Source organism: Podospora anserina, chromosome 6 (assembly GCF_000226545.1).
Source record: "Podospora anserina S mat+ genomic DNA chromosome 6, supercontig 4".
NCBI classification, from domain to species: Eukaryota; Fungi; Ascomycota; class Sordariomycetes; order Sordariales; family Podosporaceae; genus Podospora; species Podospora anserina.
In genome coordinates, this window is record NW_003613579.1 from 716076 (window position 1) to 734699 (window position 18624).

Below are 18624 nucleotides of genomic sequence, written 5' to 3' on the forward strand. Positions count from 1 at the left end.
AAATCGACCAATGAAATAAGAGTGCGAAATCGTACGTCCCACGGGTCCTCTGATTTGTTATAGAGCAGCAATATATCAGTAGGGGTTGGAAGGGTGGAACACGCAGTGGGTGGTCCATCAGCTTAAAGCGGGGGCACCCCCGGCTGGCACCCACTCCCTCCCATCCACCCATATCCCCCCGTCCCCCCTCCCGCCTTCTCCCCAACATCAGCCCCTCCCCACTTCTCACTCTATCTCATCAACAAAAATCCGACCTGTCGCCCGCCGAGAATTGATGCGCATCAGCGACCCATTTGCGTCTTTCTGGGATGCTTTCTGCGTGATAGTGACTGTTGGTGTGATGTTTGGGGGCAGATGGTGGAAGCAGACTTCACCATATATCGTATAGAATATGGTGTGCATTTTCTATATTGTGAATGGTGAGCACTTATTGATGGAGTGAGAGTCTTTTCATGTTCGAAGTTTTGTGGTTTGCTGATTAGGGGAGGAGTTGGACTTATCATTGACAATGGTCGCACACATATCTGTTAGTGGGCTGGTCAATGCTCAGTCCAGACTTGGTGCAAGTCAGGGCTCCAGAGGAGCGCGGGCAAACACTGATGAATTAAAATGAGAAAACCCTGTTGGGGTGTAATTGAAGCCTTTTTTATCGTTATAATGATGATTTTGAGAGACCATGTATCATTTTGAGATGGGCTGCGATGGAAAAAAGAGGTTGCTTGGGGGGCGGTTGTGGTAGATGGGATGAGATGTCGTTGGATGATTAGATAATCTCCGGACCCACCTTCAACCTCTGTTCTCAGCTGACCCATTCCCGACAAAAACAGGCATACAAACTCTTTTTCAATGCCCATGAATCATATTTCAACCCCTATCAACCATCTTTCGAGGCCTATCCAGTCCATCGCCTCGTTCAGTGTGCTTATGTCAAAAGATGTTATACTATTTGACCTTGGTGTTGGTATCAAAGTTTTGTTTCGAGCTCTCCTAGCATCAGAATTGCACCCGCGCTTATACACGATGACCCTTTCGGCAAGTCGCGAAAAGTTGATGAAAATCGATGAAAATAGCCTGCAAGGCGCGCGGAAGAAAGGAGGGCCCAAAACCTACGGCACGCAACGAAGGGCAAAATGATGAATATATGATATCGTGATGGCATGGAAAGGAACGAAAAGGCCAGTGGCCCAAGCTGCAATGGACAAACAGGAGCAAAGTGGGTGGTCAGTGCCCACGCCGCCACAGTCCGTCTCTGTCAATCTGGCAAGCCTTTCATTCACCCGCCGCCAAGTCAGACGATATGATTGGCCGGATACAAGTTAATAATATAGGCTCAATGGCGTTTCTGTATACGGGACCGAGAGATGTTGTTTGTGTATGTGCCAACAGCCTTCACGGTTTGTGACGGTTTGTCAACAAAGACCATCTTACAGCCCCTCTACAATTCTATCCAGCATCTGATCGTTAAACTTCCACAGCATGGTCGTAAAATCAGCAGCAATCCCATTCCCGGTGAACCAAGTCGACCTCTTCCCTTGAAGGGCGTACATGTCCTCCATCCACCCCTCTCTCAGTTCCTGAGCGCTGACTCCGAAGCCGCCAGGGCCATGATCAGACCACGCAACAAACTCGACCTCTTCGCCCTCAAGGTCTGGCAAAGTCCCGGCGTCGACCATCGTTTGAATCGCTTTCCGTGCGACCTTTTTCGCTTCAGATGGAGGGAACGCGGTGTAGTTTGTACCGCTGGATCCAAGACTGAAGAGTGGTGAGTCGGTGGCAAGGCTGGTGAAACTCAGGACGAAGGGGGTTTGGAGGAAAGGGGAGAGGGGGTTGGCGGTCGCTGACAAAGGAAGATTGCGGAGCTGAACGCCAGCGGGGAGCTTGGAGTGTTTCGCAATGGCGGTATGGCTTCGACCGTATTTTGGTTTGGAGAAGTGGGCTTTCTCTGCTGGGGTCAGGTCGAACGGGGCGAGGTTTTCTCTGGTTGGTGGAATGGCGAGGAGGAGCTTCTTGGCAATGATGAGCTTCTTGGTCGCCTTTCCTTTTCCTTTCCCCTTCCGACTCTTGCCGGGTTGCTCTTCGTCATCGTCGAGCCGAGCTGAGTCAACGACCAGTTCAATTCCAGAATTGCTCCTCTTCGAATTGACAACCTGAGAATTGTACAAGACATCTTTTCCGAGAAGAGTACTGATCTTATCGTACAGGAACTGGTTGCCGCCATCGATGCTGAACATGGCCACTTCGCCGAAGAAGACCTTGGACCATGCTGTCGGGAAAGCCTTGATAATGCTCAAGGTCAAAATGTCCTCAAAGTTGCCCCTGGACCCCACGCCGCCACCGGTGGACGGATACATGGTTGAGAGCATGGCTTCAATCCCGTGCTTCTTGGCAAACTGGCCGATTGGGAGCAAAAGGTCGGCTGGGATGTCTTTGCCAGCTGGAAAGCCCCAGTAGCCCGGTTGGGTCATGTTGTCCCAGCCATTTGCTGTCATCAGGTCGTGGAATTTCTTGACGGCAATCGGGCCAGCAGACTCATCAGGTGGCTGAAAGGTGCTGGTAAGCTCTTGCCCAGAGGTGAAGTCGATGTATCGAACCTCGTTGCCTCCGGCGGGGAACCATGGCGAGAGCGTGACGTTTATTTCCGGGCGGCTGAAGAAGTCAAACGAGTCTAGGTAGGGAAAGTAGAGGGCGAGACCGTAATCGTGGGTTCTGCCGGTTGTTTTGTCGACATAGGTATCGACATGGCCGCCCAGAATTGGCTCTCTTTCAACGACTACCACGCTTTTGTTGTAATCCTGTCGCAACCGAACGGCTGCGTGAGCCCCTGACGCACCTCCTCCAATGATCGCCACATCTTTGTAGATGATGTCCTCGCGGCGGAAATCAGCACGGTTGATGCGGCCAGCAGATGCTGCCGAGATGGCGCCTGCAGTTAGAATAGTTGCTGTACGCATCCTGACCGGGGGTTATCGCAGGGTTGCCGATGCGTTGGAGTTTGACGAGAAAGCCTGACAGCGAGGAGCAACAAGGGAGCCGTGAGTTGGACCTTCAAATATAGGTAGGTAAAGGACTGGGTCGCATCGACATTCCACTCTAACTGAATGGCAAAATAATATCGCCGGACACATGGCTATATGAAGAATGCTACCGGACCATGTGAAGACTCTGCAAGTCAGAAATTAGCAGCAATTAGCATTGTGGTTCTCCATCTGCAGGGACCTTGTGGTAACATGAACTCCGTTTGCAGAGTGGCCAATACCTGGTCGCCGTTATTGCCGGATTGTGCACCATGGTCGATAAGAACTTCTTTTGCTGGCAGTCTGACCGGCTGAAAGAGCCCAGATTATCCGATCTCGAGGCAATGTGAGCAATATCGAGGAGGCAAAGATATAAAAACGACTTGTTATTATTCCGGTATCTTGATACTTCTATCTTCAAGCTTCCATGTGGGCCATTCCTTTGCGCTTCCACATCCCTTATCTCTACTCACTCCACAGCACTCTCTCCCCGCTAGTCCTACTAGGTATATAGTCCAGCCAACCCACCGTCCTAGTCATACTGGCTCCAGTCAATCGCGCCAACATCCTCATAGCAGGGAGCGTCAAGCTGGTGGATATTCAACTCGTCAACCCCCTCAAACACATCCTCGGGTAGCGTAGCACACTGCGCCAAGAATGTAACGGCGACGCAGTTCTCGGGAATAGACTCCACACTCGGGGCAACTTTGACCGCGTGCTGGGGACGACCATAGGCGGGCTCTGTCTCGTTGCAGACGATAAAGTAAGGGTAGGGAGTGAAAGCCTGTGCCCAAGGACTTCTCAAACCCCCCACCACTCCTGCGCCGATGTTGCCAGGGCCAAAGTTGAGACCGAGGTTGGTAGCGTGCTCGATGGGGCCCATGGGGAATCGCAGACCCATGGGGGTGGCACCGCCTTGGTATTTGATGGGAGGAAGACCAATCGAGGTAGCTTGGGCTGAGACATCACGGCCGGTGCCGTTGACGAAGAGGGTGGCTGCTGCGTCGACGTTGGGCACCAGGATGGCTGCGTTGAGACCGGCGCCGACGTGGACGCCGGAGAGGAACCAGTTATGGACGGGTGGGTCGAAGATGTCGGAGGGTGTGGATATATTGGCCACGAGCTTGAAGCCATTGGCGGTCGTGCGAGGGGGATAGTTTCCTTGAAACTGGCGTTGTGTGAGTGAGAGGGGCGAGGCAACTGTCAGGCCAGCCATGAGGGCGGAGAAGAGCGCGGTGGTGAACATGCTGGGCGATTATGTGAATTAACTGTATTAAAAATTAGACTTGTATGAGAGTAGATGAATGAGAAGCTCAAAAGTTGCTGAATGATGGGCCTGGGCATTTGACGGCATGGTGAACGTCTCGTCCAGTCTTCTTATACGGCGTTCGAAGACCAGTTGGCTACCTAGATTTCGGCCGAGCCACGGCGCTTCCTTTGAACGACGCGACTAAATTTACATTCTCACTATCATCATATTACTGCTTGATCATTCTCATGTTCGTACCGGCGCTGAACTTGTGTCATCATCCTACCAATTAGCCGGCAGCCGAGGTGGCGGAGTCGAGCCAACAACCTGAGATGTGAACGGACACGAGGAAAATGGGGGCCAAAACAGATTGATGGGACTGTGGCTGGTGTCCAACAGTGAAGCAGTTAGTGCTCTCACCGCCCCTAGCGACCGTTAACAGCGTCGCATTTACTACGTTGCACAACCTGAACCTGGCGCTGACGTTGGGTGCGCCATCCTTCTATCAATACGACACGACACTTCAAAATGATGCGCTAAAGATTCTATGATCCTTCCTGTACCACATACTATCTTGATGCAGTAAGGTTTAGCAGATTGTAGGCCGGACTGATCGGGGGCGCCGTGGGCTCAAGGGTTCAGGGGCTCAGTCGATCCCCGGCATTTCCATCATGTTTGGAACTCAAAGGTATGAAGGAGAAGAGAGGAGAGAAACAACATGGAATAAATTGAATCGGTTATATGACTCACATGAACTCAACGAGCAGCTCCCTTCCCTAGCTACCTGACTGCTAATGTTGACAGGGTCCGTTTTCTATTCGGGATCGTGCTCAACCTCAAGGTGCAATGGGAAATCGTATACCTTATCGTATATGGTAAAGTATGTCATACATCCATTTGTCTAGTTCCAAATTGGAGATTTCTTGGGTAGAACAACAATAAATTAAATCCATGCAATTGCTTGCCCAACTAAACGCATTAACAACAAGGGGTATCTCCAAATCACTTCCCGTCGACAGGTCCATCCACACACTCGTAACACGTTTCGCATTCCACATACAACAAACCCATGCATCAGAGACTCTTCCACAGCTTCTTATACCAGGGCAAAGTCGAGTCAATCTCCTCACCATCGGCGAGAGGTCGTCTTCCATCATCCAAATCCTTTCTCCTGCCCTCCTGAAGGTCGACTGTGTGAATGTTGACAGTTTTTGTCTTGTTCCAGAACTTGTAGACGACATAAATGACGCCGAAGAGAGGCAGTAGAATGTAGGCGTCGACAAAGTCGACGGCGTCAAAAGGCGCAAAGGTGGCCCAGCCCTGGATGAGCGCAAGGAAGATGTTGGTGCCGAGACCAAACCAGGCATTGTAGGGGTAGAGCATTGACTTGAAAGGCAGCTCGGAGTCGGAGTGTCCCTGAGCTGCCCAAGCCTTTCTGAAGCGGATATGAGTCCAGCTGATGGCGGCCCATACCAAAAAGGTAGAGACACCGCTGAGGTTGACAATGTAGGAGTAGGCATCCTGGGCACCCGTGCTGACATTCATCATGCTCAATGCACCAAACAGGTTGGTGAAGATGATGGCAGGGACGGGGACACCTCTCTTGTTGGTCCATCCCAAGAACTTGGGAGCCTTTTGAGTCTGAGCCATGAACAGAATGGTGCGACTGCCAATGAAGATGGAAGAGTTGACGGCGCTAAGGCAAGTGACAAGGATAAAAGCATTGATCAGATGCTTGCCGCCCTCCCACCCGGCGTTCGCGATGGCGATTGTCATGGGACTGCGCAACGCACGTTGTGTAGCCGATGTCAGGTCGGGACTGTTGGCGGGGCAGACGAGCCCGAAGAAAAAGGCACTGCCCATGTACACCACCACAATGCGAATAAATACCTGTCGAATGGCCAATGGCACGGCGCGACGGGGATTCTTAGTCTCGGTAGCGGCGACGGCAACGGATTCGACTCCGGCGTAAAAGGTGCTGCAGAAAACAAAGACCGAGGCAACACCGCGGAAGCCATCCGTAAAGGCACCGGGGTCACGCCAGTAGCTGAATCCAATAGCTTCGGCGCCAATCACACCACCAGATGCGTAGCTGGCAATTGTTAGCACAAATGTAACCGACCCTCGAGTAATACTAGATTCTTACATCAGGCTGAAGAAGAAGAAGGCGATCAAGCCAACAAGCTTGAAAAGCGCCAGCCAGAACTCGGCCTCGCCAAAGGTTTCGACACCCAACATCTGGAAGGCGGTGAAGGAGAACTGTGGGCAAAGTATCAGCATAAAGCCCATATATCCCACGCTATGGAGGACTCACCCAAAAGATCAAGAACCACCCCCAAATGGGAATGGCATCCGTCCAGTCAACCATGATGCTCGAGATGACGTTGTACTCGTTCGCCAAGACACAGAACCAAATGATAAAGTAATTCCACCCAACAGCCACACCAAACGCCTTGTCAACGAATCTGTCTGACAGCCCGGTAAAAGCACCGCCGGTCGGGTACAGCGTGGTGAGTTCACCCAGACTCTGCATGATGGAAAAGGCAATGATACCAATCACGCCAAAGCCAATTAACAGAGCAGCCGGGCCACCATTTGCCAGAGCTCGGCCCGATCCAATGAGAAGACCGGGTCCAATGATGCCGGCGAGAGCCATCATGGAAAGGTGACGGGTCTTGAGGCCGCGCTTCACGCCCGAATTTGGGTCAATGGCGGCAAAGTCGTCCGACTCGGAGCCGGATATACCGGCATTGTTCTCAACAGCCACGCCATCCTCAGACCCCTTTTTCGAGACTGATACATCTTCACCACGCTTTCCGCGCAAGGCGGAGAAGGATGGGAAGCCCATATTCGAGAGGTGCTCGGTACGTCGTGGTGAAGGTGATGTCGGAATGTAGACCCAGATTGGGAAGGTCGAGGTGTTGATCCGGGTCACTCCTTGACAGCAGATCGTGGAGAGACACAAGAGACACCAGTGAGACGCGAGAAACTGGGGAAAGCAACGATGTTTAAACTTTGAGCTCAAGACAGACCCTGCATGCTGCCATGCAAGTCTGTCCCAGGATCATGGATGGTGTCGTTGCCCAGACTCCACTAGTCGTCGTGTCGACATGGCACTCTCGCTGCGTCGTACTGCATTCGGATTGTCTATTGTCCATAGACGTGGTGCGGGGACGTCGCGTGGGTTGGAGGTGCGAAGGTGCATCAGGAAGCATTAAGCGACCACTAACAGCTTGTCGTAGTTTGTTTGCGGTGGTCGTGATAGTGACGGGTGGTTGTGGCATTATTCCTGGCACAGATTGCGCAATTGCACTGGCGTCCAGGTCGACGTCGTCGTGAGTGGGTCTGATTGGCCTGCCAAGGGGGAGAGTGGGGGTCGTTCAGCGGCTTGATCCCGCGGAGCATCCACTTTTTACCTGTTGGCTTTGAAGGCTTTGGACTACGCTTTCACGCTTTGTCGACCACAGGGAAGGGCCAAGAATTGGAATCACGCAACCAACATGGCAAGATTCGAAGGAGACACCTAACAGAAATGCCGGGGCAGTTTTACCGATTCCGGCCACCCGACTCCCTGTCCACGGCCCGGCACCTGGATATGACGTCACTCGCTCGGCTCAAAAAACACTTGCCGGAAATAATATCATCCCATCAATGAACGCGTCTCTATCAAATATCAAATCCATTTAAAAGGGTTCGACCGAAACATGCGAATCCCGCACAAACTTGCGGATGTTGCGCCAGATCTTGGCGTTGCGCTACGAATGAAACGGGTCAGCAACCGACATCTTCCCTCCAGTCAATGCCTTATTCACATACCTGTTTGGCGGCGTCCTCGGCGTAGTCCTTTCGCTCCTCAAACACCTCAGTGAACCGGCGAAGGTCTCCCTGCATTTGGGTGCGCCAAGACTTGTCTCCATCTTGGACGATCGAATCCAGCTTGGCGATCAGAGGGCCCAGGGAGTCGACCGTCGTGGTGAATAGCTTGGCCAGCTCCCGAGCGACCTTCAACCGGGTCCGGGCGCTCAAGACTTCAGTGTACAGCTCCACGAGAGGTTCGCCCTTGAGTCTGAGTCCAGGGTGGAGCAGTTCCGAGACTTTCTTGAGCTCGGCAGCAGCTGTCAGGACGTTGTAGTAGACCACGGTGATCATCTTGCTGAGTAGGGCGGCATCTTTAATCCACTCCCTTTTCTCCTCGTCCATCAGGTAGAGCTCATCGGTCATGGATGACTGGGAACAAACGGGTTAGTGAAATGGGTGCCAAGGTTGGGACGTCAACGGTTCGCAAACCTTCATCGTACGCTCAAGACAAGCACCAAAGCTGTTGTACGTCGTCGCCATTTCCTCAGAAAGCACCACACACCTCTCCATCTGTCTCCCAGCAGCCCCAAGAGGCCTTTCGAATCCACCAACGGGTCCCTCTCTGTACTCAATGGTAGCCCGCTCGATAAAGTTGGACGTGATTTCCGATCGCTCGATGATTTCCTTGAGATTGGCTGTAATCCCCCGGAGGTTGCGGAGCCCGGTAGAGGCAAGGTTAAGAATTTCGCGGACGGGCTTTGGCATCTCAGAAGGACTGAGCCTACGGCAGCGATTCAGTAAAAGATGATGAGTGGTGGACGATACAGAATCAGGAAAATACTTACCGCTCACCCTGACGGCCTGACAACCATCCATACTTCCTGACCTGCTTGTCCTCAAGCAAAGCCGTGTAGTAAACCGAGCCCAGCTTGTGAATCCATCTGGGCAACACGGCCATATTGTGGTCCCAGTTCTTGCGCTCACCACAGAGGATGCCCTCCAGTGCGATCTGGACGGAATGAGTGTTGATGGTTGGCATGGTTGCTTGTCTCTTGAGATGGCAAGTCTGCGATGTGTCGTGTGGTCGAGAGGAAGATGAGAGGCCGACTGAAAAGCCAACAGAGAAAGCTTTTATCCTGGTCTGCTATGATATTCACTTTGGTCCGTCTGTGTGGGAACAATCCGGTGAGTGTCTGGTGGGGCCGTGAGATGTTCCAGAATGCGAGTGAATACATGGGTGTAAACAGCTGCTCCTACCTATTTAACTGCTTAAAAGTTGCTCCCTGTCACATCTTGGGATGAACCAGAGCAGCCTTTCCCCCTGTTCTTGATGCGGCTGACGGTGCACCACAGGGCAGTTGCGAGAAGCACACGGAAGACTGGCTGTCGTGATGAATCCGTGAACAAACTCTATCGGCTGCAGACTTATCACCAGCCAGAGAGCTCACAAGTCTTGATTCGACTACAACAGGTATCATACTGCGCATTGGGAATCGCTCAATTGGATCCTCCACACTGAAATGTCTTCCGCTTAAGACTAGCCCTACACAGACTTGTTCACTTCAACGCTTTCATCAGGCAACTTTCTGTGAGTGCTGCGCATGTGAAAAAAGACTCGAGATGTAACATCACCAAAAAGGTATGTTTCAAGGAAAAAGAGAGAAAAATAAACTCCTCCGGGAAGGCTCGAACTTCCAACCTCCTGATTAACAGTCAGACGCGCTAGCCAATTGCGCCACAGAGGATCTGTTCTGCGGGCCTCGAACTAGCACCTATGTGCCAAACCGTCTTGGCACCTTCAGCTGCCCTTTTCACCCTATAATGTCAACCCCCCCGGACTTCACTCCTAGAAACAACCACTTCATTCCCGTCGATCTTCACCCGAAGACTCTTTGCAGCCTTCTCCATCACCTCCCTGGGCCCGAGTCCGCCGCCAGCCTCACTTCGACACTGTTGACCAAGAGCGAGGAGAGGGGCGATGGCAGCGTCTTTGTAGTCAAAAAACATCTCACTATAGTCAGATCCTGCCTCGTGTCTGGCTGCCTTGCGCATTCTGACTTGTCCAATAATGGTGGCAACCAAGAAGATGGACGCGACGAGTAGCTCAACCGCCAAAAAGGTCAGCCACGGCCAGGTGATGTGAACATAGGATTCCTGCTTCCACGCCTGCCCTGTGACGTTGAAAGCATCGCTGGACAGCTGGAGTTCTTGATCGGTCGTTCTAAGTCTGAGGGAGTGTCAGTCAAACAACATGCCCGGTCATGTGAAGAGAAACATACCGGTAAGAGATACTCGTGGCGATATTCTTGAAGAGATATGTCATGGTATCTATTCGCGCCGTCGTGTTGATGATGGTCGTCTCGGTGTACAAGACCATTTGCATGATGGTTTTGATAAAGTCACTTCTTGTTACAACCCCACGGCTGGGCGAGTCCCACGGCTCGTAGTATGTTTCCCGCCCAGATCCCATCATGTATGTCTTCATCTCGCCCGCGATGAACTCCATGGCACGGTAGTTGGCACTGAAGCTCCCCGACGGAATCGAAGAGTTGGGTGGGCTCTCGAGATGCAGCGTGATATTCCACTTGGACGACGGGCTATGACGGCATCCAGTGGGCACGCCCACTTTGGAGCTGCAGTTCATGTTGAGGAAGAAGTCAGAGTCCTCCGGTGTTGGCTGTGAAGTGGTAGCAATAAGCTGGTTGTCGTGTATACCATTTCGGACAGTGGTGTTGTAGGTTTGGACGCATAGGTGAAACAGAAACTCGAGGGCTTCGTGTCGAAACTGGTGTGTTGCACTGGCAATGTTGGAGCCGTTGGACATATCTGTCAGCTGCCGCATGTTCTCGTCGTCTTGCGGGATAGGGACAGTGTAGAGCTCCACAAACGACGCTATCCGTGTCGCCATCAAAGTGGGATTGTCTGCAAACCCAACGGTCTGGTTGCCCACGAGCATATCGGACACAGCAGCCATTCGACTTTGGTGAACCAGATCGACGTGCGTGCCGGGGAGAGAGGCGTTCCATATGGTGCGTCTGGGGTAAAAGGGATCGCCCATCATAACCACAGATCCGTTGTTCTTGACAACAGCCTCCTCTCCAGGCTCCGGACCCGGCCAGCTTTGCACGACTATCGCTGAGGAAATGTCGACCATCTCCACACAGACGCCCAAGGAGTGGAACACATCAAAGGTGCAATTGCCAGTCGGACAGGTCGCTCCAGTAGGTGCCATGCGTACTCTGCGGCTTTGCTTTCCGTCGGGAGTAATGGCTTCCAGCATTGCAGTGCGCGTCGCAAACGTGACTTCATCTCTGGGCGACATGACGGTGCGAACCGCTGGAACTTCTGCAAGCTCGGCTGCCACAACCTCCCGAACTGGGTAGCTGATGGCCAACTGTGTTATCGGAGATGTCACCACACTTATGATGGTAATGAAAGCCCCAATAACGACGATATGCTTCGTACGGATTCGAGTGAGCAAAACGATAGAGCCCCACGGTCCCCTGCTTGCTTGGTCGATGACATGAAAGTCGTGCAGCGGTCTTTCGTCCAGGAACCAGGACCACTGAGCTTGGCTAATTGCTATTGATACTGGAACCATGAAGGCTGCTTTGGAAAGGGTGGTGAAGAAAGCAAGAAAGGTGTTGAGTGAGATTTTCAGTGGCCAGTCTGGTAGTTGCTGGCGGTCGAACTTGAAGAGTGTGACGACTATGGTGATAAAGGCAAGTAGGCTGAGAAGAACGCATAGCATCTCCAGCATCCATATCCTCCAGAGTGGTTTGGTCAAGATACCACTCGCGGCTTCAGACCGGTGACTCGAGACCCGTACACCCTTCAGTTCCCGATTGGAGTCGTGGGTGAAGGCAGGTTGTCGCCCTTCTTGCCCTCGTTTGCTGCTCGCAGCGCTTGGACCTTCCAGAGTGTTGACCCATTGAGTCGTGCTGTCAAAGTCCCTTGTCGACGGGGCAGCATCATAATGTCCTGGAGGAACTCCGGTGTATGGATCTGCCACAGGCCCATAGCCGTGTCCATGATGGTAGATGTGGTTGGCGTTTAAATGATCCATTGCCTTTCGGCTGTCATCAACCCATGTAAGAGGCTGAGTCTTGAGTCAAGGGAAACAAGAATGTTTTGGTAATATACAACCAAAGATGCTGTGAAATGGTCCGTCAGAAAGAGGGCAAAGTGTACGACGCCCTTTCAGTCACAGGAATAAATATATCCAGCATGGGCGCCTGGCATCTTAAGCTAGAATATACCAGTCCTGGCCATGAAAATGCAGTGGAAGCTGCCCGTTTAGTCTTGTCCAATGGGCGTCAGACCATCAACTGGCAAGGATATTGTTGGTGACTTGCCTAGACCCGAGTACGGAGCCTTCCGTGTTGATGCAGTGGGTGAGTCAGGGTACGATGTCGATCGTCAATCATCGTTGGATTTGGTCCAATAGGTTCATAGATGTGGTGTAGCACTGCATGATTCTATTTCGGTGAGATCGCACAACATGGCGCCAATGCTTTACTTGAAACTCGAGTCCCTGTGAACCTGCAGCCTGGTTTGCGTGACCCTTATCCCACCAAAGTGAGTAGCACATAGAAGAGCATACAGTATCACCTCAGGCTGTGGATGAGGAAGACGTCAAAACGCATCCTACTTGAAGCGTTGCCACAAGAAAAGGGCAGAGATATGAAATAGGCTCGTTAGGATAAAAGACCTTTTCCCAAACACGTCTTGCTACATTCTCACCTCATCCGACGGTCACTCTTTGAACCCCCTCTTCACCCAGAAACCCGCCCGGCATATAGCCCACTCCAATTCGCTGATAGATCGTCTCATGGCCATCGCCCTCAGTAAGAGCCGTGATAATAAGCAAGTAATGCGTTCTGTGTTCCACAGGCACAATCTCCCCCTTTGCTATCCGTCTGGTCCCCACAACCACCGCTTTCCACCCTTCCCATCCCGTAACTCCTTGTGCATTCCCAGCGTCCAGAATAACATCAACACTCTCTCCCGGCTCGCCAACAGGCTCAAAAACAAATGGTCGTGCCATCGCTTTCAACACGGCTGTCTCATTTGAGGGATCATTGCGACCCGAGCCGGGAGAAGAAAACGGGTCAAGCACCGCATCATTCCTCCAGTCGACACCTCCAAGCGGTAAGTCCAGGTAGTCAATCGCACCGTCATACGCCATCCAACTCCAGCTAGGCAAGCTCTTCCCTTCCTTTTGCTTGGCTTTCGAAAAGTCCACCCTGTTCAATGTCGATGCCTCGGCGCCACGTCTCCAGAGCAGTGATCGAGACAACAAGCTGCCGCCGTCATGGAAAATTCCATACCCGCCTTTGGCCTTCAAGTTGTTGATCATTCGCTGCTCAAGTCCGGCTATGGCAACGGGGCGATCGGTGAGGCGGGTGAAGTTGAGGCGGGAATATTGTCGGTACAGGTCCTCGTAGAAGCGGATGCGCTCACCTCGGTCGAAACCTTTGTCGGAGAGGGAGCTTGATAGTTTCGATGGGAAGGACGGGTCGCCGAGAAAGGAGACGAGTTTACTGTGTTTTTTTGTCAGTATGACCGAGGACAAAATTCAAGTAGAGTTTGAGGCAGGAGCGGTGTAAACAACAGGCGAAGTGGGGCGCAAGAAAGGTTCACGGGTTCAGGGGTAAAAACACCAGACATACTTGTCAATCTTGGTCAGGGTTTCGCATCTCACTCCGCAGCCGCACTCCCAGTAGGTTTGCCAGTCGGTAAAGTAGATTGTCCTTCGGGCCAAGGCGCGTTCTTGCAGGACCCAACCCCTCTTGCTCAAGGGCCCATTCAGCACGTGCTCCGCAAAGTTGTCAATAAACCGGCAGACGTACAGACTGCCCTTCTGGTTGGAACTACTGGACTCGCCACGTAGTTGAAGGAATTGCCTTTCCTTTCTGGTTCTGAGAAACCCATCCCTTTGCCCTCGTGCGCTACTTGCGGCAATGACACAGTAGGCTGCGCTGAAGACATCTTCCATTCTCTTGGCTTCCTTCTCAAAGTCGCCGTGGGGCCCTTGGATGATACATATGGAGTCTATCCACAAATACCGAACACCTAGAGCACGAGTGGCGGCTATTGCGTCACGGAAGGTGTCAGGGAAGTTGGGGCTCCGCACAGGAATAGCTGCTTTGTGTTGAGCAAGGTTGTGAGGAAAAGTACAAAACGAATGACCTTGGCCCCATGGATGCGAGAGAGCAATGTATTTGACGGTCTCCGTGGTTGTTGTTTGGATGAGACGCACGACGGGAGCGTCAGGGCTGCCAAGATCAATAAGTCTGGTGGGAGGTGGGTATTTCTTTACCGGATCGCATCCTCGGTGGTTCTCGTCACAGTCGTTGAGCCATTCTGTCAGAAAGGCAAAGTGGGTCGTCGAAGCAGGCGCTGGAAGGCTGGGAAACCCAATCTGAATGTGATTGGAGTTTGGCGCCATGAAATCTTTTCCTCGTTAGTACGTAATACAGGTTGACCGGGGAATAGAATTGGCGAGCACTGACCAGGGCTTCGGCAGATTGACAAGACCGGAATGGGATTCTCGTTAAGCTTGAGCATTGACTGCTCGCGGTCGAAGCGGACTGTCTGTACCAGGCCCCGGTTGATATGGTGGCATGCCTCGTACCTCAACTTGCAGAAATCACACAGGGCACGCTTGACATCGAGCTCTGCCAGAGTGTCTGTAATGTGAAATTGAGGCACGCAGAGATCGTACGCGGCGCAGGTTCCACAGAGGCGAGCTTGCGCGAGCTTCACTGGGTAGATGTCTGGAACGCTCAGCGCTGAAACAAGCTGCCGGGCGAACTTGTTGTCGACGGGATACTCGGTTCTGTCAAGCTTTAGATGATGTTAGACATCAGGATGACAAGAATATCAGGTGATACCAGCTGAAAGAGGATGTTTACCTACCTTTGACTTTTTTTCTCTGGTTAACTCATCGCCGCAGGGATTTCAATCTCAGAAGTCACTTACGGCCTAAGATGGTTAGCCTTCAACATTCCAAAGATGGGAAGATTCCTTACGTTCTGCTTATCAAGTGTCAGTGCCGGAATAATCTCTACCACAATTAAGAATCGTAGAATGCACTTACACGCTACAAGGCTACCTGTCAGCCATGCGAGTCTACAATGTATTAACCGCTCAGGGAATAGCATTAACACTTACGTACTAAAACACAACTGTCAGAATCTCTGTCTTTTAACTCATTTCAGCGGAATTTACTGGTGCTTACCTCCTATATCCGCGCCGCGGGCATTCGATTAGCTGTGCCCTTCAAAGTATTGTCCTGTCCTAGGTGGGTCTGTGGGGAGTCATACATCCTGAGATATCTTAGCATAAACCAAAGCCTCGTTAGACCGGTAATCATACTCGTCTTGTTTTTGCTTCAACAACTGTAATTACAGGGACCATCAAGCTTGGCTGATCCTCGAATCCGGCATCAGGAATTATACCACCGCCATTCTCTCCAAGGGGCCTCAAAGGGGGCCTAGGTCGGAGGGGCCGGTTTCCTCCTACCGCTGAGTTTGGCGAAAGGAAGGAAGACTCTGGTGCTCTGTCGACCTTCAAGTCTTTGATATGCTCGCGGCTGGCGCCCGTGAACCAGTATGACTCGTCGGTTTTGCCTCGAGCCACAATATCATCTAGACGCTCCATGAGTTCTTGAGAGTATGCGCGAGAGCCGTTGGTGGACCTTGGGGGGGCTGAACTGCTGACGGGTGTGGCTGGAGGGTCCAGTTCCACGACGAGAAGTTTGGTCTTGACGATGGTGAGAAGCTCCTTCAGTGCAGTCTCTGCCTTGCATTCTGGATCGTAATACAGGGCTCTGATTGTCGCCTGGACATGGGGATGCACGAATGCCTCGTCTTTATCTTTGTCGACCTTGAACCAGTGGCTTCTATGCCTTCCCTCGTCGATGATCTGGCTGTTGAACCTTTCCAGATGATCGGTGCCATACAGCAGCCAGATCATCATCTCCAAAATCACGCATCCGAATGACCACATGTCGTATCGTCGGGAACGGCCAAGCTCGGACTTCAAGGCCACCTCGGGAGGTTCGTAGCGGGTTGTCGTGTATTGAGTTGATGTGTTGTGTCGCAGTTGGGTAGCAATGTTGTGATGTTTTGCAAGTCCCATGTCGGAAATCTTGAGAATAGGAAAGCCGAACTGGCCGTCTCGAGGTGGTTGGCCGACCACACACAGGATGTTTTCGGGTTTCAAGTCTCCATGCCGGTATGAGCCTCCTCCGTAGCGGTAATTGTGCAGCTTGTCGAGCGCATCCGCCATTCCTTGGATCTGCATGATGACGGCTCGGACAAGCTCTCTTGTCACGACTGGACGCTTGTGTTCAGGCATTTCCCAAAACTTTCTTAGGCTTCCCTCCTCTGCCCAGCGAAAAAGCAGATATCGGTCACTGCCACGCTTGATGGCGGCGATAAACTCGATGATATTCTGATGTTTGAGGTTGCGCATCTCAATGTGAGCCTTGACTTCGCGTACCCATTCATCTCGAAGTTGATCCAGTTCGTTTTCATCCGTGGTGTCGCGATAAACCGGCCTGATGACCTTGATGGCAACATCGGCTCGTTTGCCATCATACTATGTGAGCGTGAATATCAGCACCTAATACATGCGAGAGACCTGTTCTGAGGTAAAGCAAACAAACCTTCATGATGGGATTCAGATGGTGCTCTTCGTGGATCTTGACCTGGAAAACTTCGCCGAAAGCACCTGATTCGCCCGCTCTTGACTTTTCAGTAATGGGAAGAATACAATCCGGATCAAGATCCAGCTCGGGGTTGCTCTCTGAGATGATTGGTACGAGAACCGTCCATTGGTTTCGACGAAAACTGCGCCTGGACACCTCAGTCCATGGTTCCAGAAATTCACCAGCTTCGTCAACGAATGCGCTGTCAGGAAGAGGTAGGGAGTTGTCGTTCACAGATTTTGTCTCAAATTGTATCATGGCTGTTGCTAGCTCCTCGTCTTTGTCGGTAAGTCCGGCCAGCAGTGACGTGATAAAAAGTTTGGGGGCACTTTTCATCACAAAGTTGACAACATCTTCTTCCAACTCCGGGTCATCGGACAGGTGCAGTTCCCGACGAACAGCAGCTGGGGTGAGAAGAGTCTCGATGCAAGTATTGGGTAGGAATTCTCGAATGTGTTCATCGAAAACACTCTTCTGTAGGTTGCCCAGAATGTCTGAGCCAAGAGAGGACTTTTTACTCTTCTTGGCCAGAAAAGATGCCTTTCGGTCTTCTTTGGAGATGAACTTTGGTTCCTCTTGGAGCGGCATCTTGCATGATGAGACTGTTTGAGATGGAAATGATCTTGTGCGGTAAATGACAATGTGTCAGCTCAATGGAAAATGAGAAAATAATAACGCGGGTAGGTACTCTAAGACACTTTTACGACTTTGACTGGCGTTAGTTAGGGGGCACTGAACTTGTACTAGCTTCCCGCAGCCTGGTCCATCCTCATGCCATTTCTTGGCTTCGACCCCCTCATCAGGCACACCACCCTGACTGGACTGGATGATGCGCCACCATTGATAAGATACCCCAATATTTCCAGGGCGACACGGGCTTGTCATCACAATGGCACTGCGCATGCGGCACGTATCACTATCCTTCGCAAAACAGGGCGTGAACATGACAGCCTCGTCCTACATCATTGCCACTTGGGTGCCCGTCATGACCGTTGCCCGAATTTAGACCCCTCTGCACTGTGCGATTTCGTCCAGAGAAAGCTGTCTGGGGATGCGGATGTTGTAGGAGCTTCTGATCATCTACCAAGGTGTCAGCTCTGACATGCCTTTTATCTTCCTTTTTTGGATGGATTTGAGAGCCTGCCCACCGATATCTCATAGCGACCAAGTCCAAACTGGGAACGTAACAGGCCTATCAGCTTGAGAGGGTCTATGGCCCTCGCTGGAAGGTTTTGTGTGGATTCGAGCTGAAGTGTGTCCTCCATCATTTCCGTGGACAGTTCCCAATCTTGTGAGTGGTGGAAGTAGATAACAGCGAACTCGAATGCAGGCCGTTCTATGGGTGATTCAAGTTGTCGGCATCTTGAAGAGATCCAGGCCGTCCTCATCCACGATCGACTGGAAGAAATGGGCAGACAAGTCTTATATCATTGCAAACAACATTTGTGCCTCACTTTCGGTGGACGTGCCATTCGCCAGATTTGGGCCTAAGTCGTCGTCGCCCATGACCTGGCAACATGAATACTGTCAGACCTAGTGGTGTTGCTCACCGAACTTGTTCAAGCGTCGCGCACGGCACACCCACCGACCACAACTCACACGGTGTGGCCTGTCTGCCCGGGCAAAGAGGGAGTGAGGCGCATTTCCATAGGCGCCCTACCTGCTTGCATGAGGCCCCCAATGCCACCTGGGCGCGTACCACATGCTGTGTAAGGAGGGCGAGGCATAACATGTACGTACATTTCCCATCCCACCCGACTGGAGTTTCAGCCCCGGCTGTCTGGTGTCGAGTTTTCACCCCAGTTCAACCCATTCAACGCACATGATTGGTCTCGGCTGCATACCAA

The 18624-nt window shown here is 51.9% G+C and overlaps 9 protein-coding genes across 9 annotated transcripts in view, besides 1 other annotated feature; all 9 read right to left on the reverse strand.

The window, feature by feature from the left end:
* Positions 1 to 208, reverse strand: part of PODANS_6_10410 (uncharacterized protein) — a gene marked incomplete at both ends in the record, with an annotated part of 1518 nt that extends 1310 nt beyond the window's left edge. Inside the window, one exon of the mRNA XM_003437415.1 lies at positions 2 to 208. Coding sequence (XP_003437463.1) covers positions 2 to 208 — 207 coding nt within the window. The remainder of the gene's footprint in view (position 1) is intronic.
* Positions 209 to 1424: 1216 nt separating this feature from the next.
* On the reverse strand, positions 1425 to 2951 carry PODANS_6_10420 (uncharacterized protein; the record flags this gene model as incomplete). Its single annotated transcript, XM_003437416.1, has 1 exon — positions 1425 to 2951. One exon carries the CDS (start codon positions 2949 to 2951, stop codon positions 1425 to 1427), a length of 1527 nt encoding a protein of 508 aa, XP_003437464.1.
* Positions 2952 to 3546: 595 nt separating this feature from the next.
* Positions 3547 to 4260, reverse strand: PODANS_6_10430 (uncharacterized protein; the record flags this gene model as incomplete). Its single annotated transcript, XM_003437417.1, has 1 exon — positions 3547 to 4260. One exon carries the CDS (start codon positions 4258 to 4260, stop codon positions 3547 to 3549), a length of 714 nt encoding a protein of 237 aa, XP_003437465.1.
* Positions 4261 to 5337: 1077 nt separating this feature from the next.
* PODANS_6_10440 (uncharacterized protein) lies at positions 5338 to 7111 on the reverse strand (the record flags this gene model as incomplete). Its single annotated transcript, XM_003437418.1, has 3 exons — positions 5338 to 6355; positions 6413 to 6522; positions 6578 to 7111. The coding sequence occupies 3 exons, from the start codon at positions 7109 to 7111 to the stop codon at positions 5338 to 5340; spliced, it is 1662 nt and encodes a 553-aa protein (XP_003437466.1).
* A 956-nt stretch (positions 7112 to 8067) lies between these two features.
* PODANS_6_10445 (uncharacterized protein) lies at positions 8068 to 9100 on the reverse strand (the record flags this gene model as incomplete). The annotated part of the gene is made up of 3 exons (XM_003437419.1): positions 8068 to 8490; positions 8551 to 8842; positions 8907 to 9100. The coding sequence occupies 3 exons, from the start codon at positions 9098 to 9100 to the stop codon at positions 8068 to 8070; spliced, it is 909 nt and encodes a 302-aa protein (XP_003437467.1).
* Positions 9101 to 9732: 632 nt separating this feature from the next.
* Positions 9733 to 9806, reverse strand: a tRNA (tRNA-Asn).
* A 79-nt stretch (positions 9807 to 9885) lies between these two features.
* PODANS_6_10450 (uncharacterized protein) lies at positions 9886 to 12127 on the reverse strand (the record flags this gene model as incomplete). Its single annotated transcript, XM_003437420.1, has 2 exons — positions 9886 to 10288; positions 10341 to 12127. 2 exons carry the CDS (start codon positions 12125 to 12127, stop codon positions 9886 to 9888), a joined length of 2190 nt encoding a protein of 729 aa, XP_003437468.1.
* A 678-nt stretch (positions 12128 to 12805) lies between these two features.
* Positions 12806 to 14512, reverse strand: PODANS_6_10460 (uncharacterized protein; the record flags this gene model as incomplete). The annotated part of the gene is made up of 2 exons (XM_003437421.1): positions 12806 to 13604; positions 13734 to 14512. The coding sequence occupies 2 exons, from the start codon at positions 14510 to 14512 to the stop codon at positions 12806 to 12808; spliced, it is 1578 nt and encodes a 525-aa protein (XP_003437469.1).
* A 923-nt stretch (positions 14513 to 15435) lies between these two features.
* Positions 15436 to 16542, reverse strand: PODANS_6_10470 (uncharacterized protein; the record flags this gene model as incomplete). Its single annotated transcript, XM_003437422.1, has 1 exon — positions 15436 to 16542. One exon carries the CDS (start codon positions 16540 to 16542, stop codon positions 15436 to 15438), a length of 1107 nt encoding a protein of 368 aa, XP_003437470.1.
* Positions 16543 to 17779: 1237 nt separating this feature from the next.
* PODANS_6_10480 (uncharacterized protein) lies at positions 17780 to 18165 on the reverse strand (the record flags this gene model as incomplete). The annotated part of the gene is made up of 2 exons (XM_003437423.1): positions 17780 to 17857; positions 17926 to 18165. 2 exons carry the CDS (start codon positions 18163 to 18165, stop codon positions 17780 to 17782), a joined length of 318 nt encoding a protein of 105 aa, XP_003437471.1.
* Between the last annotated feature and the right edge of the window lie 459 nt (positions 18166 to 18624).